At 38.3% G+C, this 27305-nt stretch overlaps 1 protein-coding gene across 2 annotated transcripts; it reads left to right on the top strand.

Moving 5' to 3' along the window:
* Window positions 1-837: 837 nt before the first annotated feature.
* Atp6v1e1 (ATPase H+ transporting V1 subunit E1) lies at window positions 838-26689 on the top strand. 2 transcript variants are annotated; one of them, XM_026413877.2, is made up of 10 exons: window positions 838-1009; window positions 7750-7901; window positions 8331-8396; window positions 12214-12323; window positions 12865-12931; window positions 16734-16823; window positions 17634-17702; window positions 20886-20980; window positions 23962-24049; window positions 26176-26689. In XM_026413877.2, the coding sequence occupies exons 3-10, from the start codon at window positions 8340-8342 to the stop codon at window positions 26236-26238; spliced, it is 639 nt and encodes a 212-aa protein (XP_026269662.1). In that variant the 5' UTR covers window positions 838-1009; window positions 7750-7901; window positions 8331-8339; the 3' UTR covers window positions 26239-26689. The 2 variants fall into 2 exon arrangements, with proteins under 2 accessions (XP_026269662.1, XP_026269661.1); XM_026413876.2 differs by lacking the exon at window positions 7750-7901.
* Window positions 26690-27305: the final 616 nt, after the last annotated feature.

Here is a 27305-nt window from a genome sequence, read left to right as displayed (position 1 = left end):
TTCTTAACAGCTTGTTTGAAATTTCTTCAAAATAAAAAATTAATAATACAAATGTGTCTATTTTTGACTCATAATCTTGGTGCGGGAGATCGAACCCATGGCCTGCGCATGCTAATCATGCATTCTACCAACTGAGCTATTATCTCCAGCCCCATATATTTATTTTAATATATTTTTTTAAATTTTTTTAGAGAGAGAGAGAGAGAGAGAGGAGAGAGAGAATTTTAATATTTATGTTTTAGTTTTCGGCGGACACATCTTTGTTTGTATGTGGTGCTGAGGTTCGAACCTGGGCCACACGCATGCCAGGCGAGCGCGCTACCGCTTGAGCCACATCCCCAACCCAGCCCCATATTTAAAAATATATATATATTTTTGTAGTTGGACACTATACATTTATTTTATTTATTTTTATGTGGTGCTGAGGGCCGAACCCAGCGCCTAGCATGTGCAAGGCTAGTGTTCTACCGCTGAGCCACAACCCCAACCCCACCCCCCCAATTATTGGTGAGTTGTTTCCATTTAAGCCACGAAAACAAAATCATAATACTTTATGGTTTGGGCATAAGTAAAATATTTAAACATTTTTAAAAACGAAAGGGGAGTAAGGCTGAAGGAATTCAAACTTGCTCCGATTAATTTTAAATACACGAATTCCTCATCGTCCTTCCCTCCTATGGAAGTCACCCAGGTTTAAACAGAAGAGGCGAAGTCACCAGCCATAAATGCCTCCAGGAGCTGTCTGCGCATGCGTCAGTTTAAGGACCGGCAGGACTTCATGAGACCCAGGCTCTTTCCATTGGCTGGAAAGCCTCATAGGCTGGGCTGCACCGGCACCTAGCAGGAAGCGGAAGTCGGGTTATAAAGTAAAGGAAGTCAGAGAACCTGCTCTGGTTTTGTTGGCCCTGTTTTTCCACCGTCCTTTTTCTTAACTAAGTTCGGGACAGTTGCCCACCGACCTAGCATCGCTTTCACCATGGCTCTCAGCGATGCTGACGTGCAGAAGCAGGTGAGGGGCTGGGTTGGGTTTCGCGAATCTGAGGCCCCATCCTGGGGGAGGTGGGCAGAGTACGGATCGAAGAAGGCTTGGGCCTTAGACACGTCGATTGCTGCAGCTGGGTCCCTTACCCAAAGTCCTGGTGGTCTCTATGGGGGATTTGCCCCATAGCTCATGTGACTTCTGCTTGGGTCCTACGTACTGCCCGCTTGTTTGCACGCCTAGCTCTGCCCACCCATCTTAGTGGTCCCTAAGTACTCAGTGTACTTAATTGGACAGAGATCTGCGCAAAGATTGAAAACAGTGTTTTCACTTGAGTTTTTAACCCCGAGGGAAGGGCTCACGATATATGATGGGAAAGAAACAGTGTTGTAGGAGAGCAGCTTTCAATGTTGTTTTGAGGTCATTCCCTTTATGCACTTTTTTTTTTTTAAAGAGAGAGTGAGAGAGGAGAGAGAGTGAGAGAGAGAATTTTTAATATTTATTTTTTAGTTCTCGGCGGACACAACATCTTTGTTGGTATGTGGTGCTGAGGATCGAACCCGGGCCGCACGCATGCCAGGCGAGCGCGCTACCGCTTGAGCCACATCCCCAGCCCCCTTTATGCACTTTGAATTTTTATTTTGAAGGAGTGTCTTCTGTCATAACGAATCTAGTTTGAATATTAATGCAAATGCAAAAATCTTGTTTTCTTGGATTTTTTTTCTTTCTTAATCACGGGGTCTTTTCCACTGAACTGCATTCCCAGACCTTTTTTTTTTTTTAAATATTTTAGTTGTGGCTGTTAATACCTTTATTTATTTATTTTTATTTTTTATTTTTTTATATGGTGCTGAGGATTGAACCCAGGACCTCGCACTCGCTAAGGCGCTTTACCGCTGAGCCACAACCCCAGCCCCCCCCCCCACGCATAAATTCGAGGCTGGCCTCGAATTTATGACCCTCCTAACTCAGCTTCCCCAATCGCTGGAAACCGGCATGTGCCAACACGCCTGGCTCTTTTTCTTAAATTTATGAGCCCCAGCACCTAATGTTGTTTGATACAAGGTCGGCGATTCAGAATTTTTGGAAAAAATTGTCATGCAAGTCTTGAACTTACATCACTTTTGAAAGTGAATATACTCAATCTTGAGAAACTTGTTTAGCTTTTAAAAATGCACCATACCCTTAAGTTGCAGGCATTAGGAGTATTCTAAGATACCTGACACAGGAGGCTGAGGCCAGGGCACAATTTGAGCCTAAGAGTTCCAGGCCAGCCTAGACAACATAGTAAGACCCCCGCAACCTTGTCTCAAAATAAGAAAAATGGAAAGGAATGTTGTAACTGCAAAAGCCTCTCCTAGGAGTATAGTGGTGTTGACATGTCTATAACAAGGGAATGGTCTTGCTAATTGATATCCTGAAACAAGGGTTCTAGTGTTTAATAATCGTGTTGCCAGTAGACTTTTCAGAGAAGGAAATTGTAAGGCTGCAATTTAATATCTGTGGAGAACTGAACCTACTTTTTTCCCCCAAGTACTAGGAAAATTCTCTGACTAAAGCACACTCAGTAGCTTATGAATCTTCTTAGATGAGCAATAAAATGTTTTTTCCTTTGATGTTTCCATTTCCTTATTTAAAAATAATTCTTTTCATTTTATCCCTAACCTAATATTCCCTAAGAAGAATGAGGTAGTTCTTCATTTTTCCCTTCCTTGTTTTCCTCTTTCCTCTTTCCTTGTGCTGATCACAAAAGTGAAATAGGAATGACAAAAAATAGCTTATGTGGAGAATTCCTACAATAGTAGAATAGTAGAAAATGAAGTTTTTCGAACATTTATCACCACCTTTGAATTCGAATATAGGAAAATCGATGCAGTGGAGAAGTACAATGCTGTTAGTATTCACAGTACTAATTCCCTTCTTCCTATTATTCCATCATTGTACCTTGTGGTGTTTAGAAGACTAAGGCTTCTACAGGAAAGGTGGAGTGCAAAAGTAAGGCAATGTATTTCCTTGGATTGTAGATTAAAGTAATTTTTTCTTTTCCCCCACCACTGCATTTAATTTCCAGTGTTTTGTTTTGTTTTGTTTTTATTTTTGTGGTGCTGGCAATCAAATTCAGGGCCCTAAATGGGCTTGGTAGCACACACCTGTCTACTCCAGAGACAGGAGGATTGCAAGTTTCGAGGCTAGCTTTTACAACTTGACAAGACCCCATCTCAAAAAATTAAAAAATAAAAAGGGTTGGGGGTGTAGCTCAGTGGTAGAGTGTAACTGGGTTCAAATCCCCAGTACTGCAAAAAAAGAAAAGAAAGAAAAAATATTCCAGTGTCTTGTGCGTGCTAGACAAGTGCTATGTCCCCCACCCCAGGGTGGTATGTTTTACTCACTGTATTCTCAGCCATGAATAGGCCAGGTGCCAAGCACATTGTAGTGCTGAATAAATCCTGAATTCCTTGACTGCTTCTCTATCATATTAAGATGTTTGTGTATGTTTGCTTGCTTTTTAAAAGTATTTTTTAGTTGTAGATGGACACAGTATCTTTATTTATTTATTTTTATGTGGTGCTGAGGATTGAACCCAGTACCGCACATGTACAAGGCAAGTGCTCTTTCAATGAGCCACAACCCCAATTAATTTATTTTTAAACAGTGCTGAGAATCGAACCCAGTGCCTCACATGTACTATGCAAGCACTCTACCACTGAGCCACAAACCCCAGAACCCCCCTTTTTTTAATCTGAAGAGTATGGTTATTTGTTTTATTTTTTTATTTTTATTTTTTTTGGTATTAAGGGTTGAACTCGGGCACTCGGCCACTATGCCACATCCCCGGCCCTATTTGTATTTTATTTAGAGACAAAATCTTACTGAGTTCTTAGCGCCTCACTTTTGTTGAGGCTGGCTTTGAACTCAGGATCCTCCTGCCTCAGCCCTCTGAGCCATTGGGATTATAGGCATGTGCCCCTGTGCCCGTCTACTTTAACAAATTTTCAAAGGAAATTGAATAAAATCCTTTGATAACTGGGTTAGCAGAAAGGGGGGAAAAAGTATTTTTTTAGCGGTCAGGTCTTTCTGCTTTAGGGGTGGAGTTAAATGTCCTTTAAGGGATTGACTTTTTCTCTTGGAACCCTTGGTTGACTGTAAATAGGCTTCTCTGACCTGGGTTAAAATGAGTGCCTTTTGCTGTAGACTAGGCTGATCTAGTCAAATCTGGTACTTGAGTGTCCATTGTGAATGATGAAAGCAGATAATTCAGCTTGAGTCAGATTTCACATTTAGAGGCCAACCACATCTTGTAGCATTCATAAACATTAGTTTTGATTACTGTGTTTAGGTAATTCCTAACCCACCACCCTAGACTCGGGATGGAATCCAGTACCTCTTGCATGGTAGGTCCTGGGTTGCATTCCCTAATTCTAATTAAACTACTTTAGAAATTCCAGACAAAATAAGTTCAGAGAGGCTTCAAATAGAACTTAGGGAGACACCATTCTTCATCATGACCATACATACATCCTAATTCTGTGGAGGCTAATTTTTTTTTTTTTTTTTTAAAGAGAGAGAGAGAATTTTATTATTTATTTTTTAGTTTTCGGTGGACACAACATCTTTGTTTGTATGTGGTGCTGAGGATCGAACCCGGGCTGCACGCATGCCAGGCGAGCGCGCTACCGCTTGAACCACATCCCCAGCCTTGTGGAGGCTAATTTTTAAGCACAGTGATTTTTCTCTGCATGTTGCTCATGATTAGTTACCCCCAATAGTTCAAGGTGTGATATTGTATTATTTATGAAATTGATTCTCGTTATCATACTGTTTTGGCTCTTCCAGTAGAATGGCTCTGTGTTCAGCTACAGGGGTGTAAAAGCCCCAGTTTACTGCTTTCTGATACCAAAGAAGGAATTTGGAGGACTCAACAGAGAGGTTTTTGGTAGCAGTCTGAGATACAGTGGGAGAACCATACTATATCTATAAACAGCGAATACATAGATATATGGGATAGATTGCATACCCATTGCACAAGTGGATTTCTTCAGATGCTTTATGAATACATTCTTTTACTTTACAACCAAGGTCAGAATGCTTTGATTCTCACCTAAAGATTGCAGATAAAGGGAAGTAGTTGGCTTCTCTTCTCCCATTTATTTCATTTATCACTTTTTTTTCCTCCTAGGCACTGATCTGTTTCATAGACTCTGATTATCATGTTTTGGCTCCTCAAGAATAGAGTGGGCTGGGATTGTGGCTCAGTGGTAGAGCACTTGCCTGCCATGTGGTGAGGCACTGGTTTCAACCCTTAGCACCACATAAAAAAATAAAATAAAGTTATTTTTTTTTAAAAAAGAAAAAGAATACAGTGGTTCCAGGAATGGAGACATATACCTATAATCCTAGCTACTTGGGAAACTTAGAAGGATCACAAGTTCAAGGCCAGCCTTGGCAATTTAGCTATACACCATAAAGTTTTTCCTTCTTTTTTTTTTTTTTTTTTTTGCTGGAGATGGAACCTAGGACCTCATACATGCTAGATAAGTGCTCTACCTTTGAGTCCCAGTTCAAGCTGTCTCTTCTAAAATCATACTATGTTTTCTTTTAAGACTTTATGTATTCTCAACTCATTTTTAAAATTTTTTATTTAGATGTTGATGGACCTTTATTCTATTCATTTATTTGTATGTGGTGCTGAGGATCGAACCCAGTGCCTCACACATGCTAGGCATGTGCTCTACCACTGAGCCACAACCCCAGCCCTCAACTCACTTTTTTTTTTTTTTTTTAAGTTGTGCTTAAAAAAATATATAACAGCCAGGTGCAGTGGCGCATGCCTATAATCCCAGCAGTTCCAAAGGCTGAGGCAAGAGGATTGTGAGTTCAAAGCCAGCCTCGGAAATTTAGCAAGGCCCTAAGTAACTCAGTGAGACCCTATCTCTAAAAAGGGCTAGGAATGTGGTTCAGTGGGTAAGTGCTCCTGGGTTCAATCCCCAATGCCAAAAACCACAACAAACAACCACAGGTGTCCATAATCCCAGCAATTTGTGAGTCTGGGGCTTGCAAGTTCAAGGCTAGCCTCAGCAACTTAGTGAAGCCCTAAGCAACTTAAGGAGACCTTGTATTAAAGTAAAAACTTAAAACAACTGGAGATGTAGCTTATTGGAAAAGCACCCCTGGGTTCAATCCCCAGTACCAAAAGAATAAAAAAAATTTTAAAACCCCACATAACAGAATTTACCATCTTAACCATTTTTAAATATTCAGTAATGTAAAGTATAACCAATTATTGTGAAACAAAATTCATTTTTACATATCTATGTGTATCTTAGATTTATATCTTTGTGTTACATGGAGAAGTTGCTGTGGAAATTGTTTCCAGAATTTGAACCTAAAAAGTACCCGGGAAATGACATTGCTGCACTCAGAGGGCTTAAAACTCACAGTAGATTCTCATTCATCCACAAATGATTGTTGAACACTTACTGTGGTGATTAATCCATCTTTTGGGGTATAAATGACAGATAAGATCCCTATACTCATAAGTTTTTAACCCCCCCCCCTTTTTTTTAACCAGGGATTGAACTCTAGCACTCAACACTGAGCCACATCCTAGCCCTATTTTGTATTTTGTTTAGAGACAGGGTCCCACTGAGTTGCCTAGATCCTCACTGTTGCTAAGGCTGGCTTTGAATTCTTAATCCTCCTGTTTCAGCCTCCATAGCCACTGGCTTTATTTATTTGGGGTTTTTTTGTATTACTTCTTTTAGGTACAGTCACTGTGAAATTGTGAAGTGAAACTGCCATTCCACTACCACTGAATTTTTGATTAGCTATATGGGTTGGAATTTTACTTGAATATTTTACATCTGCCACTAGCGTCAATACATTATGAGTTTTAAGTTTAGGCATCAATTATCCCAAACTCCACTCAGAATATTTTAGTTGACATTATTCTCCAGTGATGTCAGTGATCCAAAACCATGAAACAAGTTCCTAGCCTCATAATTTAGTTGAAGATGGGGACATGTAAACAAGCAGTTGGCACTAAATGTTTAGCTGCTCTGGTAAAGGAAGAACAGAGTGCCCCAGGTACACAGGAGTGGGAGGTTCAGGAAAGATATCCCAAAGGAGATGGCAGTTAAGCTAGCTGAGACTTGAGATGTATTGAGACAAAGAGGGGAAGGAAAGCGTGTTGTTTCAAGTAGAAAGTAGAGCATTTTGGAGTCTTGGAGGTAAGAGACAACTATAAACTCAAGTAACTGAAAATAAGCTTAGTGTGATAGGAACTAAGTCTGAAGAGTGGTGAGTAGTGAAGGGTTTGTCCATGTTAGGCTTGAAAGGTAAGCAGTGATCAGATCAGGTCCTGTACCTTCTAAAATCTTTGCATTCTATATTAGAGTGGTAACAGGACTAGGGGCATTTGGGAGACATTTGGAAGCTGGTGTAATAGTTCAGCTGAGAGATAATGGAAGGGACTAGCAAATGTGTTGAATTTAGGTTATGTGAGTAAGATATCCCAAAAGAGCTGTCTAGGAGCCAGAGGGAAAAAAGGGTGTGGCCCCAAAAGAAACTTGGAGAAAAAGGAGGAAGTAATGGAAACAAAGGGAAGAGATTGCTCAAGAAGGCAAGTTGGGGGCTGGGGTTGTAGCTCAGTGATAGAGTACTTACCTAACATGGTTGAGGCACTGGGTTTGATTCTCAACACCACATATAAATAAATAAAATAAATGTCCATCAACAATTACATAAATAAATAATTTTTTTTTTAAAAAAAGAAGGAGAGTTAGTCATCACATCAAATGGTATTGAAAAATCAAGGAAAAGAATGCCAAGATTTAAGGACAAGGAGGTTGTTGATCATTTTATGAGACCACTTTCAGTGGACACAGAGGGGCAGAAGTCAGATGGAGAGTGTTGAGAGTTGAAGGTAAGAAACTTGACAGCAAATACAGGTAACATTTTTAATCTCTGTGGTATTTGGGATCAAACGAAGTCTAGGCAGTTGCTCTACTATTGGGACTGTACACCCAGCTCTTGAATTTAGATGGCTTTTTGATGGGGAAAAGAAAGAGAGGGTGCTAACTGAAGGACCATGAAGTAGAGGAGTCCTCCCAAATATTCCAGGTTCCTTGCAGTAGAATTATGTCCAGTTTATCTGTGTTGTTGAATATTGTATCTTGTTCATTTGCTAAAATAAATTCCAGATTATAAGCCTTCCTAAGAGCAGAAACTGTCTCATTTATCCATGTACTCAGCTTCTGGCATATGATATGCATTCAATAAATGGTTATTGAATGAATCAGAAAAGATACATTTTCTTTTCTGTCAAATTAAAAATATTATTTTTTTTTTATAGATAAAGCACATGATGGCTTTTATTGAGCAAGAAGCCAATGAGAAAGCAGAAGAAATAGATGCAAAGGTAAGATCCATTTTCTAGTTTCAAGAAATCATCAAAGTTTCATACAGTTTTGCTTTACTAAGCAATAATATAATAAAATTATTTAGCACCAAACTGCAAAGGACTAATAAGAATATATGTCTATGGGCTGGGGTGGTGGCTCAGTGGTAGCATGTCTTGTGAGGCACTGAGTTCAATTCTCAGCACCATATAAAAATAAATAAAATAAAGGTATTGTGTCCATCTATAATTAAAAAAAGAAGTTTTAAAAAAAGAGTAATGTCTTTAATGTTAAAAAAATAAATAAATTTTCCTTTGTAGTTGTTCTGATTGTTAATAAGTGTCCTGAAATTTTATCATAGGAGTAGAAAATTAATGCATGGTTTAATTTTCTTATGGAATCCATAATTCATAATTGCAGTAAAGTTTGTAAGTAACATTAAAATGAAAGCCATTGTGCATAACAAAGGTGACGTTTAGTCAGCATCTAAAATTCTTATGAGGTGGTTACAGGCAAAGTGAAACTTGTCTGTAGCTGCAGATACTTGGGAAGTTGAGGCAGGAGGATCATTTGAGCCCAGGGGTCTGATAACAGCCTGGGCAGTATAGTAAGACCAAAACCCTGTCTCGAAAAAAAAAAAAAAAAAAAATTCCAGTTGTACATTGTTTATATCAACTTACGTTCCTTAACAGTGTATAAAGTTTTTATTTTCCTTAAATATAATCATAATAGGCATTTAAAATATTATCAGAACACATTTTCTTCCTTTTTTTTTAATTTATTTTTTAGTTGTACACATACCTTTATTTTGTTTATTTATTTTTATATGGTGCTGAGGATTGAACCTAGTGCCTCCCATGTATCAGGCAAGTGCTCTACCTCTGAGCTACGTCCCCAGCCCCCAAAACATATTTTCTAATATAAATATATATAATTATTTTTAGAATTTTAATATTTGTTGTTTAATTTTTTTAATCTTTGTTTGTATGTGGTGCTGAGGATCGAACCCGGGCTGCACGCATGCCAGGCGAGCGCGCTACCGCTTGAGCCACATCCCCAGCCCTATTTTTTTTTTTTTTTTAATGAGAGAGAGAGAGATAATTTTTTTTTTAATATTTATTTTTCAGTTTTCGGTGGACACAATATCTTTATTTGTATGTGGTGCTGAGGTCGAACCTGAGCCGCACGCATGCCAGGCGAGCACGCTACCGCTTGAGCCACATCCCCAGCCCAATATTTTCTAATATTTTATTTTTATCTTTTAAATCTACTATAGTTATATTTGTTAGCTAACTTTCAGGCATTGTATATGCCTGCTCAAAAACTGAAGCTCTCTGAAACTTTGAATTATCACTTGGGGAAAAAGATTATTTTAACTCCCATTAATATATAATAATTGATAGTCGTCTATTTAATATTATTTTAGTGGTCATAAAACCACCACAGTTTCTTTTTTGGTTCTGGGGATTTAACCCACTCAGCTATATCCCTTAGAGCATTTTATTTTTTATTTTGAGACAGGGTCCCACTGAGTTGCTTAAGTCTCACTAAGTTGCTGAGGCTGACCTCAAATGTGCAATCCTCCGGCCTCAGCCTTCCAAATTGCTGGTATTACAGTCGTGTGCCACCACATCTGGTGAAAGACTACAGTTTCTTGTATGACTAGTTCCTCTCATTTTCTGTGGGCCAAGTATAAAAGTTTTATATGCCTGTAATTCCAGCAGCTCAGGATGTTGAGGTAGGAAGATTGTGAGTTCAATGCCAGTCTCAGCAATTTAGTGAGGCCCTAAGCAACTCGGCAAGACCCTGTCTCTAAATAAAATATAAAAAGGGCTAGAGATGTGGCTCAGTAGTTATGTACCCCTACGTTCGATCCCTAGTACCAAAAAAAAAAAATTTATTTCAGCTATTATTTCAGGAATTGTATTCTTGTTTAAAATAATCTTGCTAGGTGCAGTGTCACATGCCTGTAATCCCAGTGGCTCCAGAGGCTGAGACAGGAGGATTGCAATTTCAAAGCCAGCCTCAGCAATGGCAAGGCACTAAGCAACTCAGTGAGACCCTGTCTTTAAAACAAAATACAAAATAGGGCAGATGTGGCTCAATGGTTGAGTGCCCCTGAGATCAGTTCCCAGTACCCCGCCAAGAAAGTAATCTGATCCTGCCCAACATGGTGGTGCATGCATATAATCTCAGCTACTTGGGAATGCTGAAGCAAAAGAATCAAAAGTTCAAGGCCAACCTAGGCAACTTAGTGATCTGTCTCAAAATAAAAAATAAAAAGATATGGAGATGTAGCTCAGTGGTAAAACACCACTGGGTTTTAATCCCTAGTACCACAAAAAAAATATTTTTTAAAATTGAAAAAGTAGGGCTGGGGTTGTGGCTAAGCTGTAGAGCGCTTGTCTAGTAGTTTCAAGGCCCTCAGCACCACATAAAAATAAAACATATTGTGTCCAACTAAAAAATAAATATTAAAAAAAAATTGAAAAAGTAGTCTTACCCTGTATAACACCATCATCTTTATTTCCCATGATAGATACAGAGACAAGTTATAAAAACATTTAGAGTCAGGCATGGCTGCATGCCTGTAATCCCAGTGCCTCAGAAGACCTGAGGTGGGAGAATTGCAAGTTCAAGGCCATCCTCAGCAATTTAGCAAGGCCTTAAGCAACTTAGCAAGACTATGTCTCAAACTTTAAAAAAAATAAATACATTAAAATAAAAAGGGTGGGCTGCGGTTGTGGCTCAGCTATAGAGCCCTTGCCTAGCATGTGCGAGGTGCTGGGTTCAATCCTCAGCACCACATAAAAATAAATAAATAAAATAAAAGTATTGTGTCCAACTATAAAAACTAAGAAATATTTTTTTTAAAGAGAGAGTGAGAGAGGAGAGAGAGAGAGAGAGAATTTTTAATATTTATTTTTTAAAACTAAGAAATATTAAAAAAAAAATTAAAAAGGTTAAGATGGTGGCTTAATGGTTAAGCACCCTTGGGTTCAATCTCCAGTACCCACCCTGCAAAAAAAAAAAAATTAATTTTAGAACATGCAAGTTCAAGTACCTGTGCCAAGCCTTGAACATCTGAATCAGCAACTTTTGCTAATTTTTCCAAAATCATAATTTCTTATTGTTTGAAAATTGTGGACATCTCATTAAGTTAACTTTATTTGGTTGTTTTGGACTGTGCTGGGATCAAACCCAGGCCCTTGCACAAGCTAGATAGATGTTCTGTCACTGAACTATACCCACAGACAGGATAACATTTTAAAGAAATAACTGCTCAGTAATTTGCATTAATGAAAATAATAACCCTTGTTTGTAAAATTCCTTTTTTAGAGCTGTTAAATTTACATATTCAACTCATGTGAAAAGAATACTTTTTGTTATTTCATTTTACAACATAGGACACTGAGGCTGTTACTTGATCAAATTTTATAGGCAATAACCCAAATTCTGTTTTTTTTTTTAATTAGCCCTAGTAAGAAAGTGGACTAAATGAAGAATACATTATTATTATTATTATTATTATTATTATTATTATTTTGTGTGAACAAAAGCTTGTGTCTGATTATATATTCTGTAACTTTGTGACTGGGTACAGCTTTCCTTGATCACATTTTTAATTTTCTTATTTATCATTTATAATAAAATCATTGGTCTTTCCTTTTGAATAAATTAGAAGTAATCTTTGCAGGTGAGCATCACAATAAATCTTAGGTTTTAGATATAGAATAAGTGATCATAAGCAAGTGTCTCTAGTTACCAGCTGCTTAGAGTACAACTGTTTGCCAAAATCTAATGTCAATGAATTAATGGTAATTAATTTTACTGTAGGCAGAAGAAGAGTTCAACATTGAGAAAGGCCGTCTTGTGCAAACCCAAAGACTGAAGATTATGGAATACTATGAGAAGAAAGAAAAACAGATTGAGCAGCAGAAGAAAATGTCAGTAAATCCTGGTCCTAGTATTAAGCTAAAGAAGCTCTCAGAAGTCAGTGAAACATGGGGCTGAGGTTATTGTTCATTGGTGAAGTGTTTGCTTAGCATGCAAGAGGCCCTGGGCTCAACCCAAAGTAACCCCACCCCGCACCCTCCCCCCCCAAAAAAAAGTAAGATGAGGACAGAGCAGGTGCTTTGCAGTACAGTTCTTAACTTTACCTCCTACTACTTACCTGACCTTGGGCAAATTGTTTAACTTCTTTTTTCTCATTTGTGAAGATGGTAACCTTAAGGATTATTGAAAAATTAAATTGCAATAACTGATGTGAATGTGTTTGCCACTTGGCAGACATTCATTAAATATTTCCTAATCTTGAAAGTAAGTTGGTGGAAACTGATAAATATATCTCAAGATTTTATTTGATCATTAGGAAGAAAAATTCTGGTTTATCAAATCTTCATTTTACATGACAATAGAAAACTGTATGTTTTTTCACAGTTTGTTTTTTTATGCTGCTCTTATGCTGTTTTCCCATAACTTTTGCAGTCAAATGTCCAATTTGATGAATCAAGCAAGGCTCAAAGTTCTCCGAGCAAGAGATGACCTTATCACTGTGAGTAATTAGTCCCATTATGTATAAAATTATAAATGTTAGCCAAGGTGTGGTAGTACAAACTTGTAACTACAGCTACTAGGGGTGCTGAGGCAGGAGGATCATATGTTCAAGGCCAGCATAGGCAAATTATCAAGACCTTGTCTCAAAATCAAATGAGGAAAGGGCTGGGGATGTAATTCAGTGGCAGAGCATGCCTAGCTTGTGCCCTGGGTTCAATCCCAGAACCATAAAAGTATGAGTTGCTGAGTGATTTTTAGAGAGAATACAATTGTTCAGCAAATCATTATATGAGGTATTAATGATAAATACAAACAAGAATAAGAGACAAGCCCTGACTTCAATGACCTTCTAATCTAAGAACGGCTCTACTGGATCATAGGGCAACAACAGAGTGGTCTGTACATAATATGTAAGGCTCAAAAGGGAAGATGGATTGAGTATAGATAGGATCATGAATACAAGGCCAAGAGTGGGTCCCTGTTTTCAGTAAAAAGCCATTGGAGTTTTTGTTTTATTTTGTGGACAATATCATAAATAGGATCATAATACTATTGTATAGGCTAGGGAAGAGGTTAGAAACAAGAATACCATTTGGAAAGTTTTATAGTTATTCAAGGAAGAGGGCAGAAACCTGTAGAAACATTACTTAATTGAAAGGGGTCTAGAAGTTTTTTTTGTGTGTGTTTTTGTTTTTGTTTGGTTTGGTTTGGTTTTGGTTTTGGTTTTGGTTTTGGTTTCAGGGATTGAACTCAGGGATGCTTAACCCCTGAGCCACATCTCCAATATCCTATACCATTTTTTTTTTTTTTTTTTTAAATTTTTGAGACATGATCTTGAACTTTTGATCCTCCTGCCTTTGCATCCTGATTCCCTGGGATTGTAAGACCTATATGAAGTAAAACTATAAAACCTAAATAAATGGAAGACACACTGTTGTCTTACACAGTTAAAGAAACACAATGGTAAAATGCTCCTGGGTTCCATTCCCAATACCAAAACAATAAAAACAAAAAGAGCATGGTGGCAGTGAGGTGAGGCACATATTACAGGAAGACTTGCCAGACATCAGCCACTTCCAAGTCCAGCACTAAGTTCTGAATTTCACTCCTGAATAATCAAGAGAATGATGTTTCCATTACCAAAAATGAAAAGTCAGGATGACAAGATGTTTTGTTAAGAGAAATAACCAGCTCATTTTTGGATATATTTTGAGGGATGGGAAACCATCAGATGGAAATGTGTCAGCTGTTAAGTGTAAAGGACTGATGACATATTGATTTAACTCTCATTAAGAAAGTGGCCCCGGGGCTGGGGATGTGGCTCAAGCGGTAGCGCGCTCGCCTGGCATGCGTGCGGCCCGGGTTCGATCCTCAGCACCACATACAAGCAAAGATGTTGTGTCCGCCGATAACTAAAAAATAAATATAAAAAAAATAAAAATAAAAATAAAAAAATAAAATCTGCCTCCTTTAAAAAAAGAAAGTGGCCCAATTTGAGTAGTTTATCTGCTTTTAAGCTTTAGGAATGTGGGAAAATAGAAAATCTCGTTGTTAATTCATCCTACCACATGGGAATAGTTTATCCCTTTAGGACATCAAAGGATTAGAGTGCTTTGTGGGAGATGTTCACTATAATATGTTACTAGTTCAGGACAATTGCGACCTATCTTTTCACTAAATGTTGAGTTTCAGTTGCTTGGTGTGGTAGCACACTCGCATAATCTCAGCTTCTTGTTAGGTCAGGACAGAGCAATCACAGATTCACTGAGACCTACGGAGATGTACCTCTGGTAGAGGACTTGTGAAGACCCTGGGTTGGATTCCCAGTATCACAGTAGTCAGTAGTTGATTCCCTTTCAATGGATTAATTCCTTTTGCAACTTGAATTAATTGACCTAATTTACAAGCTGCTCTTAAATTAATAGTACATCCTTAGGGAAAGTAGTTGTAGAAGAGCTTGGGGCTGATAAGTTATTGAAACTTGAGTTTAAATTTTAGCTCTGCTTGAATCAAATGTATGAAATATGATATGTCAAGAGCTTTGTAATGTTTTGAACAACTAATAATAAAAAAAAAAATTTAGCTCTGCCATATTTGTTTGCCTAAATTATTGTTTCTGACCCCAAATTTCCACTTCTGTATGTTAAGATATTTGGTAAAGAGTAATCAATAAATGGGCAAAGGAATGAGCAGATACTTCATAGAAGAAATACAGTTGATCAATAAATATATATAAAAAATTCAACATCTCTAGCATTTAGAGAAATGCATGTTAAAACTACACTGTATGGGGCTGGGGATGTGGCTCAAGCGGTAGCGCGCTCGCCTGGCATGCGTGCGGCCCGGGTTCGATCCTCAGCACCACATACAAACAACGATGTTGTGTCCGCCAGAAATGGAAAATAAATATTAAAAAATTCTCTCTCACTCTCTCTTAAAAAAAAAAAAAAAAAAAAAAAACTACACTGAAATTCCATCCCATTCCAATCAGAATGGCAGCTGTCAAGAATATAAGCAACAATAAATGTTGGCAAGGATATGGGGGGAAATGTACATTCATACGTTGTTGGTGAGACTGCAAATAGGTGCAACCACTATGGAAAGCAGAATGGAGATTCCTAAGAAAATTTGGAATGTAATCACCATTTGACCCAGTCATGGGTTTATGCCCAAAGGACGTAAATCAGCATACTACAGTAGTAGTAGTGAATCAACTACTACTGCGACACAGCCACATCAATGTTTATAGCAACTCAATTCACAATAGCTAAACTGGAACCAACATAGGTGCCCTTCAAAAGATGAATGAATAAAGAAACTGTAGTGTACATACACATTGGATTATTACTCAACCTTAAAGAAGAATGAAATTTTGGCATTTGCCAGTAAATAGATAGAACTGGAGAATATTATACTAAGCAAAATAAGCCAATCCCAAAGAACCAAAGGCCAAATGTTTTCTCTGATATTCGGTTGCTAATTCACAATAAGGCGGGTGGGGAGAATACAGGTAATTTGGACTAGACAGAAGGGAGTGAAAAGAGGGGAGGAAGTATGGGGGTAGGAATGATAGTAGAATAAATCAGACATTGTTACCCTAAATGTATATATGATTACATGACCTGTATAACTCTACCTCATGTACAAGCAGACAAATGAGAAGTTATGCTGCATTTATGTAGGATGTGTCAAAATGCATTTTGTCATGTGTAACTAATTAGAACAAGTTTATATATATATATATATATATATATATATATATATATGTAAAAACAACAACAAAACAGATATTTGGTAAAGAGGATCTAATGAGAATGGGCACATTTAAATCCTCTAGCAAAACACTTGGCATTTAGTACTTGTTTAGGAAATGTCAGTTCCCTTTCTCCCTACCATTTCTTGTGATAGACCTGGGTAAAAATTAAAATACACTTTCAGCTAGCTGGGCACTCATGTGTGGAGCAAGAGCTCACTGTGGGAGTATGTTAGTCGGTAATTCTTAAAAGGGATGTGGTTTTGGGCTGGCGCCAACTTTCCTACTCTCCACCATCTCCCCAAAACTTGATTTGCCACTAGGGGTGCATATCTCTCCTCCTTAAAATACCAAGAAAAGCCATAACTTTCCATAGATTACATTAAGTTAAATAAGCTATAAAGACCTCTTGCTATAGTCAAATATACCAGACAAAAATCTATCTTGGAGTGTGTGTTAAATGAAAACCCAGCAATAAAATGTGACCTGATGGGCATTTACCAGCCTTGATGTGTAGATAACTTTTTTTCTTTGCCATTCTTTGTAGGACTTACTGAACGAAGCAAAACAGAGACTCAGCAAAGTGGTAAAAGATACAACCAGGTACCAAGTGCTACTGGATGGACTGGTCCTCCAGGTATACTTACAGGCCATATCTACCATTTACAGCCACAGTTCTGAGAAAACTTATAGGACCTCTTTAAAGATCAGCTTTGTTTTTTTCTATCTTAGCATTTTTCTCTTTTACTTTTTCCCTGTCTAAAATGTGTGTTTAAAGTAGCACTCTCACTGTTTTTTTTTTTTTCATTTGTCAGTGGATACAATACCTTTATTTTATTCATTTGTATTGCTGAGTATTGAACCAAGTACCTCACATGTGGTAGATGAGCACTCTACCACTGAGCCACAACCCCAGCCCATCTTACTATTCTTTTATATGGTCTTATTCAAAACCATATTTTACTCAAAGGGTCAAATCTGCTTTCAGCTTTAAACTTGCTTTGTTTGATTTTTACCACTAAAGTATTTGCTTCAGGTGTAATTGCTTAGTCTTAAGTGGTGATTCCTTATTTTACTTATGTTAATCACAAAATATTGTCCCCTATCCAACTGATAAGACTAGCATTTGGGGGCTGAAGTTGTGGCTCGGCAGTAGAGCTCTCGCCTAGCACATGCGAGGCCCTGGGTTCAATCCTCAGCACCACATAAAAATAAATAAAACATTAAAAAAAAAAAAGACTAGCATATGAATTTGAATTTAAGTACCAGATTATCAGTTTATCTGGTTTGCAATAATTGGAATTTTCCCTCCATGTTCTCTCATACTATCTGTGCTGTCTTCTCAGGAGACATTGTTCCTTACTTGATGAAAGAATTTTAGAAACATTGTTTTGCTATTGCTTTTAGTTTGTGTTTTCCTCCAATGGCATCTGATTGTTTCTTACAGGGTTTGTACCAGTTGTTGGAGCCCCGAATGATTGTTCGTTGCAGAAAACAAGATTTTCCTCTAGTAAAGGTAAAGAACTTAGCTGAAGAAGTGAAAAATTTTTAAAAAGATCAAAATTCTGTGATGAAATGCATGGTCTAATAACAGCTGAATTTGGGGGATTAGAGGAATTTTACCACATTGTAAATTTTAGTTCAGCATCTAGTTTCTTTTCTTTCTTTCTTTTTTTTTTTTTTTTTAAAGAGAGAGTGAGAGAGGAGAGAGAGAGATTTTTTTTTTTTTTTTTTTTTTTTTTTAGAGAGGGGGGAGAGAGAGAGAGAATTTTCAATATTTATTTTCTAGTTCTCGGCGGACACAACATTCTTGTTGGTATGTGGTGCTGAGGATCGAAACTGGGCCGCACGCATGCCAGGCGAGCGCGCTACGGCTTGAGCCACATCCCCAGCCCAGCCACATCCCCAGCCCAAGCATCTAGTTTCTTAAGAAAGGTTGAGGGCTGGGGATGTGGCTCAAGCGGTAGCGCGCTCGCCTGCCATGCGTGCGGCCCGGGTTCGATCCTCAGCACCGCATACCAACAAAGATGTTGTGTCCGCCGAGAACTAAAAAATAAATATTAAACATTCTCAAAAAAAAAAAAAAAAAAAGAAAGGTTGAGTTGCCATCCAAGCTAGTACCTTCTTCCTTTTTTTTTTTTTCCTTGGAGGTGGGCACATCTCAATTTAATTGCAAAAGCCTTCATTTTTAGCACATTCAACAATGAATGCCACTTTTTGAACATATAAACATATAAAAGTCCTTATCTTCTTACTTTTCTGGGAACTTAAAAGTACTGTGATCCTAAAAATCAAATAATAAAAGCTGTGCCTCCTGGACTGGAGCAAAGATAGGCAGTGCCTTCTTTAGGAGGCAGCCTACTGCCCTACACAAGGCCTGGCTATAACCTAATTAATTGTATTCACATACTCAGAGAAGGAAGAGAGGTTGTTCACCTCAGATAGTATCACCAAGTTGCTCATCTGATTACCATTCTTCATGTAGCTTGCTTTAGGGCAAGGACTTGCTGAGTCCCTTGGCAACTGCATTTCTTAGAACACACCAATACATTTATAATAATATCCATGCATTCATAGTATAATTTGTCTCCCTAAGTAACTTGTCTCCTAGGAAAGAAAGTATGCCATTGAGGGAACATAGGTATTCATTCTCCTTAGGTACATCTTTGCTACTGTAATGAGTTATATAGTTCTAGTTTGTCATGTATCCATGTTTGTGCTGACATGTCATTATGAACCTCTAAACCAGAGGACTAGACATTAGAGTGGAGAGTTTACTAAGGGTCTGTCATTCTAAGGAGGTCGGTCTAAAGTTGCCAGCTAATCTTAAGTAGATGACACTGGGTATCAACCAAGCGTTTTCTTAAAACTTACACTGTCAATTATTAGCTCTCCAGACTGATGCTATATTAGCTACAAAGAGCAGGGAATTGTTGAATATCTACATCAGTTTGTTCAACTAATAACATCAGAAAAAAATTGAAATTCTTTAATTTCTTCATGAAAATATTTACATATCTAACACAATCGGGTTCAGGTTTTGCCTTTCCAGTAATTGTTTGACTATCAAATTGTAATATAGCAGTAAAAATCCATTTTCATCTTCTTTCCCAGTGAACTGTGGCATTTAGTCCATTCACATTATCATGCAACCATCAGCACTGTGCATCTCCAGAATTTTCTCATCTTCCTCTGTGCAGCTCTGTACCCAATAAACAATAGCTCCGCATTTGCCCTATTCATTCCTGAATTCTATGTACTTCATGTGTGTGGTACCATTCACTATTTGTCATTTTGTAACTGGTTCATTTCATTTAGCATAATGTTGTCAAGTGTCACTTGTATTGTAGCATGTGTCAGAATTCCATTCTCTCTCTCTCTCTCTCTCTCTCTCCTTGGTACTGGAGAGTGAACTCAGGAGTGCTTAACTACTGAACTGCATCTCCAGTCCTTTTGATTTTTTGAGACAGGGTCTCACTATTGGTTAGGACCTTACTAATTTGCTGAGGCTGGCTTTGAACTTGCAATCCTCAGCCTCCCAATTTGCTGGATCCCTTCTCTAAAACTATATAATATTCCATCAAATGTATATGCCTGGGGGCTAGGGTGATAGAGCACATGTGTGAGGCCCTGGGTTCAGTCCCAAGCACCACATAAAACTGAATAACAAAAAAGGAATTGTGTCCATCTACAACTAAAAATATTTAAAAAATGTATATGCTATATTTTGCTTATCCATCCTCCATTGATAGACACATGGGTTGTTTTACCTTTTGTGATTATTGTTGCCGAGAAAATAAGCATGCATATGTATGTGTGTATATATATATTTTTATTACCCAGAAATTGAATTGATAGATAATAAGGTAATTTTGAGAAAGTATTGCAGAGTTTTTTTTTTAAAATATATCTTTATTTTATTATTATTTTTATTTTTATGTGGTGCGGAGGATCAAACCCAGTGCCTCACGCAAGCTAGGTGAATGTTCTACCACTGAGCCACAACCCCAGCCCCTATACTGCAGAGTTTTAAGCAGCTGCTACATTTTATATTCTCTCCCACATAGTGCACAAAGGCTCTAATTTTTTCCACACCCTCACTAACACACTTTCTGCTTTGGGGTGTTTTTTGTTTGTTTGTTTTGAAACTCTTCTTTGCCTAGACTGGCCCTGAATTTCTGGGCTCAAATGATCTTCCTGTCTCATCCTCCCTATTAGTTGGGACCTCAGGTGCACACCACCACTGCACATGGCTGGTTTTTTTATTTTTATTTTTATTTTTTCTATAATAGCCATCCTAATGGGTGTGGAATGATACCACTCTTTCTTGTGTAGACTGTTGTCTGATCTTTTGCAGCTGCCATTTGAAACTCTTAACAGCCAAATCCCACTCCTCTTCCTGATGCTCTTGGCTGGAGTGATAACATCTTCCTCTTATCTTCCCACACTTCACACCTGTGTCCATCAGTTATTCACAAAAGTTACTCATATCTCTTCCCTCCTGCATGCAGGCTCTCAGTTAATCTCATTCTTCCTTATAGGTGGCACTATTTTACATTCCATTTGCAGAGCATGTATTTTTCACTTGGAGTAAGTAGGAATGTCCTTATTTGTATAAGTTGTTGATTTGCAGGTGGTGGTGTACCTGTTCAACAGTTTTCTTAAAACCTTTTTTTGGTTGTTGTTGTTTTCTCTTCAGGCTGCAGTGCAGAAAGCTATTCCTATGTACAAAATTGCCACCAAGAAGGATGTTGATGTCCAAATTGATCAGGAGGCTTACCTGCCTGAGGAAATGTAAGGAGTATTCCTGCTGTTAACATCTAGAATCTCACTGCAAGAATGTTCTTTGCACTGGGTCTTTTTAAAAGCATGTTTAAGTGCTTTCTTTAAGTATTTAAAGTGCTTTTAAAAAGCATTTAAACATGCTTGGTTGGAGGGATAGTAAGAGATTGCATGCTTAGCATGTGCAAGGCCTTGGGTTTGATCCCCAGGACCAAAATTAAAAGTGTGTTTTCTGTAGCACACTCGCAGAGGTGGTGTTATAAATGCTGCTGTTTTCTCTGGAAATGCTCTGCTCTTCTTTGTTAACCAGCTAGTATACTCTAAAAGTCTGTGGTTACTTCATTCATCCTAAGGAAAAGTGATACTATTACTGTAACCCAAACTTATAGCTGGGTCTATATCTATGAATTGGATGCTGAGGAAGAGAGTTCCTAATACTAAATTGTTACCAAAACAAGAATCAGGCTGAAGATGTATTTCAGTGGTAAAGCACTTGTTTAAGAATGCATGAGGCCCTAGGTTCAATACTCAGCACTGCCAAAAATAAAAGAATATAAAAAAATATGATTATTGCATGTGCTAATAATTAGGTTCAAGTGACATCAGTACTTCTGCAGACTATGAGGGAATGACAAACCCAGGCAAGTGTCCCTAGAAAACTTCATGTAGTTGAGGTAGGTATAGAAACTCTGAGGAAGGGTAGAGGGTTGGGTTGAGGGTTTTTTGTTTTTTTTTTTTTTTGGTACCAGGGGCACTTGATCACTGAGCCAGAGCCCCTGCCCTATTTTGTATTTTATTTAGAGACAGGATCTCACTGAGTTGCTTAGCATCTCCCCATTGCTAAGGCTGCCTTTGAACTCGAGATCCTCCTGTCTCAACCTCCTGAGTTGCTACAATTATAGGGGTACGCTACTGCACCTGGCCAGGACTTTTTTTTTTTTGCTGGGGATTAAACCCAGGGCTTTGTGCATGCAAGGCAAGCATTCTACCAACTTAGCTGTATCCCCAGCCAGGTTTTTTTTAATTGACATCATTGTTAAATGAGATACTGTGCCTGGATAAATGAGCACAGTGCTGTGGAAACTGAACATGCAGGGCAGGGTAACACTAGTTCAGGGGCTGGTAAATAACAGGTTTTACTTATTTTTTTTTTTTTTTTAAGAGAGAGTGAGAGAGGAGAGAGAGAGAGAGAGAGAATTTTTTTTAATATTTATTTTTTTTTAGTTCTCGGCGGACACAACCTCTTTGTTGGTATGTGGTGCTGAGGATCGAACCCGGGCCGCACGCATGCCAGGCATGGCGCGCTACCGCTTGAGCCACATCCCCAGCCCCCAGGTTTTACTTATTAAAGACACCTGTTCCATCCCTAGCATGCAAAACAAAAACAGCAAAAATAAAAGATCATTGTTCCTTTGGAGACAGATGTGTTTTGAATTTTAGAGTTTAGAAAAATACTGTTCTGTAATATCCCCCACCAGTGTCTGAGGCATCGCCCCATGATCAGGTGCACTAGTGTTTCCAAGTGGAATAGGAACCTCCACACTGTGAAAAACGAACATTTTGCAGTTGTTGGTGATAAATTGACTAAAAGATATTTCCAGTTCTAGAGTCACATGACTGGATAGTTTTTGTTTTCAGAGCTTTTGGATTTTAGTATTGCAGATACAGGACTGTAGATATATTCTAGTGTGGAGTGGTATTTTGAATATTGTCAGGACAGTTACTCCATTATCTAACTCAGTCTTTGAAAGTAAGCCTGTCTCCTGGTTTATGAAATAAAGAGTATACCAAAGTTTTTTTTAAGGTCCACAGGAAGATTCAGTGACACAGGAGAAGCCCATGCTGACCTTTAGGAGGTACCTGGCATATTCTCAGTCCTCTCCCTCACTCCTCCAATGGGACAAAGAATTGTATTGTAGACAATGGGTCAGGATTTTAGCAAGGAACCATCCTATCCTCATGAAGAATACAGGCTGTTTAGAGAAACCAAAAATAGATGAAACAAATGGAAATGCAGGAAGGAGGTGCAAGAAAAATAATTAAGGCCCCCTTATCCATCAAAATTTTCAAAAGAAGGTTTGTAAAACCTTTCCTAATTTTGTCTGATAGCCTGCTAATTTCAAGAAAAAATTGATGCAATAAAGTGATATAGTAAATAAATTTCATTCTCAGAGGGCACTTGGCCTGTTCACTTTATAGCTTTAAGTGCTAAAACTGAAGAAAGGAATAGTAAGTGAAGTGTGGCTTTGGGCCGAGGTTTGGCAGAATGTAGTCAGAGTGTCTTTCAGAGAAACACATAGTTAAGAGTATTGCCTTACCAATGTTGCCTGGTAATTAGCAGCCTCTGGACTTTAAAAATTCAGATGCAGTTGGCCTAGTGGTGCACACCCGTAATCCCAGACACTTGGGAGGTTGACGCAGGAGGGTAGCAGGTTTAAGGCCAGGCTGAACCTTGTCTCAAAAATTAAATAAAAAGGGCTGGGTATTTCATTCACAGGTAGAACGCTCCTGAGTTCAATCCGCAGTATACTCTCCATGTCCCCCCAATTTTTTTTTTTTTAATGAGGACTTGGTCTCAGCAATAGACCCTATTGACTCTATTGAGATAATATCTTCCCCTTTTCATTTTTTAGGAAGGGATAGCTGTTAGAATTGGATGCTGATTAAGAATCAGGCACAGAGCAGTCACTTGTATTAACACCACAAAGACCTGAACTCCTCAAGCATTTTTTAAAAATATTTTTATTTTAGTTATAGATGGATGCAATACCTTTATTGATTTTTATTTGGTGCTGAGGATTGAAACCAGTGCCTCGCCTGTGCCAGGCAATCCCAGCCCCTCAGAAGTGTTTTGAATTAACATCAAGCCTGTTGATCATTTTGCACACACCACGCCCTCAAGCGGCCTTCCTCTCAGAGAATGATGTAAGCAAACCATGTGTTTTTGTCTTCTTCAAATCTGTAAAAATTGTTATTTCTTGTGTTTGTTATAGAGCTGGTGGAGTTGAGATCTATAATGGGAATCGTAAAATAAAGGTTTCCAACACTCTGGAAAGCCGGCTGGATCTCATAGCCCAGCAGGTGAGCATGGGAAAACTTCTTGTTACCTGCTCTACTGCTCTTTTAAGTGGTGCAGAGAACACATGTCCATGCACTGGTATTTGGGATTTGTCACTTTCCACTTTTACTTTTTCTTAGAGAATAAGGATTCAGCATGCAGCAGCATTTACTGAGGAAATAGGACTCATATGGGATCAGAACCAGGGTTCTATTTATCTAGGATTCTTTTTATTTATTTGTTAATTTATTTGTACTGATCATTTATACATGACAGCAGAATGCTGCTCAATTCATTGTACACAAATGGAGCACAATTTTTTCACTTGTGGTTGTACACAAGTAGGGTCAAAGCATTCATGCAGTCATACAAATACCTAGGGTAATGATGTCCGTCTCATTCCACCATCTTTCCTATCCCCCTATACCCTCCTCTCCCCTCCTTCCCTTTTGGTCAATCCATAGTTCTTCCACTCATCCCATCCCTCCCACCCCCTGCCCCGTCCTTGTGGATTATCATCCACTTAATCAGAGAAAATATTTGGCCTTTGTTTTTTTGGGATTGGCTTACTTCGCTCAGCGTGATATTCTTTTTATTTTTTTATTTTAATTTTTTTAGTTGTTGTCAGGCCTTCATTTTATTTATTTGTATGTGGTGCTAAGAATCAAACCCAGTGCCTCACGCATGCTAGGCAAGCGTGCTACCACTGCCCACAACCCCAGCCCCAGTGTGATATTCTCTAACACCATCCATTTACTTGGAAATGCCATAATTTTATTCTCTTTTATTGCTGAGTAATATTCCATTGTGTATATATAACACAGTTTTTTTTATCCATTCATCTATGGAAGGACATCAAGGTTGTTTGCAGTTTGGCTATTGTTATTGTGCTGCTATAAACATTGATGTGGCTATGTCACTGTAGTATGCTGTTTTTAAGTCCTTTAGGTATAGACCAAGGAGTGGGATAGCTAGGTCGAATGGTGATTCCATTCCAGGTTTTCTAAGGAATCTCCATACTGCTTTCCAGATTGGCTGCGCCAATTTGCAGTCCCATTAGCAATGTATGAGTGTACCTTTCCCCCCACATCCTCGCCAACATTTATTCTTGTTTGTCTTCATAATAGCTGCCATTCTCACTGGCATGAGATGAAATCTTAGTTTTGGTCTGCATTTCTATAATTACTAGAGATGTTGAACATTTTTTCATATATTTGTTGATCAGTTGTATATCTTCTTCTGAGAAGTGTCTGTTCAGCTCTTTAGCCCATTTATGCCAAGTTCTTTATCCACGAAACAAGTAAATACTTGTTTAAAGGAATTATATGTCTGCTGACTACTCAGATCTTTCCATGTTTGCACAAATGAACTCTAGGAAACAAACCAAGAAAATCCCACTTGCTGTACAATGCTGGGCTAATCTCCTCTGGACTGCCATCTTGGTTGCTTCCTTGTTTCATAGCCAAAGCACTTTGTCCTTGTGTGTCATCTTCTGGTAATTTAAACATTAGAGGTGTGTAGCCTAGTATGGTAGCCATGAATGTTTAAATTAAGATTACAACCTTAGGGCCTGAGGGTGCAGCTTAGTGGTAGAGTGCTTGCCTAGCATGCACCAGGCCCTGAGTTCTGTCCCTGGAATTCCTTAGTCTCACCAGTACACTTTTCAAATATGCTACCATATTAGATAGCACAGCTTTAGAAGTTTGAGGTTAAATCCTAAGGATTGTTAGTTGATGTAAGGAATGCTTCAGCACAGACCTGCATCTTAAATATTATGTGTGGTTCCTTCTGTCACATAGTATGCACTTAATAAATGTTTGTTGTAAGAAAGAAATGTAGATGATCCAGAATTATGAGGTAATAATGTTAATGGGTCTATCTTCTTAGATTACAATATAACAGGTCTTAGAAATGACTTCAGATTTTTCATATTTTTACTTTTTTTTTTTTCTGTAAGCAGTCAGTCTGCACCCCATATTTGTGATTAGTTCAGTTAAAGTGCATCATATAAGTGAAGGCAGATGTGGTGCATTTAGCTTTGTGATTGCCTCCTCAACCATTTAGAGGTTAATAACTTTCTTGATGTGGTTAAGATGGGAGGATTTGACAAGTCTCCCAATTGATGACACTTAAATTTTTTTCTTCACAGATGATGCCTGAAGTACGAGGAGCCTTGTTTGGTGCAAATGCCAATAGGAAGTTTTTGGACTAAGCCCTTGGGAGGTGAAATTAATCTACTGCTTTACCTCTGAGAAGCAAGATCGTCTATGTAGCTTACTATGTAGCTTCTTCTTTGTTGTTATGCTATTATATTTATCAGTGGATATCCTTCTGTAGCTAATATCCTTGGCCTAATGTTAACAACTGGAGGTTTCCTAAGTGTGAACAGGACCCACAGTAATTTGTCTCAGGTACCACAGCTTTTATTTGGTTCTGTAGCATGAAGAGGAGGGGTCAGATGGTACTGCATGGACTACACAAAGTCTCCTGTTCTTTTCACTGTTCTAATTACCTAATCTACACAGTGATATGCATGGTGATCCTTGCTCTTTAGGTATGAGGCATGTATTCTTTGGGCCTAGAATTTTTCTTCATCTGTAAATGTGATTTAAAATCTAAGCAATGAATATTCTTTATTTATTAAAAGATTTATGTGGATTTAACTGTAATTTTTGCGTGTATCATGCTAGGGATCAAACCTTAGGGACCTGCACATGCTAGGCAGGCATTCTACCTCTGAGTTAATCCCCAGCCCTTTTTATTTTGAGACAGGGTCTCACTAAGTTGCCCAGGCTGACCTCAAGCTTGGGATCCTCCTGTCTCATCATCCCAAGTTTCTGGGATTACAGGCATGTGCCACCACACCCAAAATTTTTGAGAGATAGGGTCTCATTGAGTTGCCCAGACTGACCTTGAATTTAAGAGTCCTTCTGCTCAGGTCCCAAGTGGCTGGGATTATAGTTGTGCACCACTATGCTCAGATAATTTATAATTTCTTATGAATGATACTACAAGTTTGTGGTTTGAGAGAGTGAAGATTGGGTGCAGTGATGAGCACCTGTAGTTCCAGCTGTTCTGGGGGCTGAGGCAGGAGGATCACTTGAATCTAGGAGTTCAAGGTCAGCCTTAAAACAATGTAGTGAAATCCTGTCTCAAAAAAAAAAAAAAGAAAGAAAAAATTGTACTGAGGAACCTAGAAATATTTTCCAAAATCCTATAGCATTCGATAATTCACAGCTGTCAGAACTTGGAATCATTAACCCTCCAGTCCTCTGGGGC

Source organism: Urocitellus parryii, chromosome 5, assembly GCF_045843805.1.
Source record: "Urocitellus parryii isolate mUroPar1 chromosome 5, mUroPar1.hap1, whole genome shotgun sequence".
NCBI lineage: Eukaryota > Metazoa > Chordata > Mammalia > Rodentia > Sciuridae > Urocitellus > Urocitellus parryii.
Note: the sequence above shows the minus strand (reverse complement) of the source record. Positions and strands in the feature narration are given on the sequence as shown.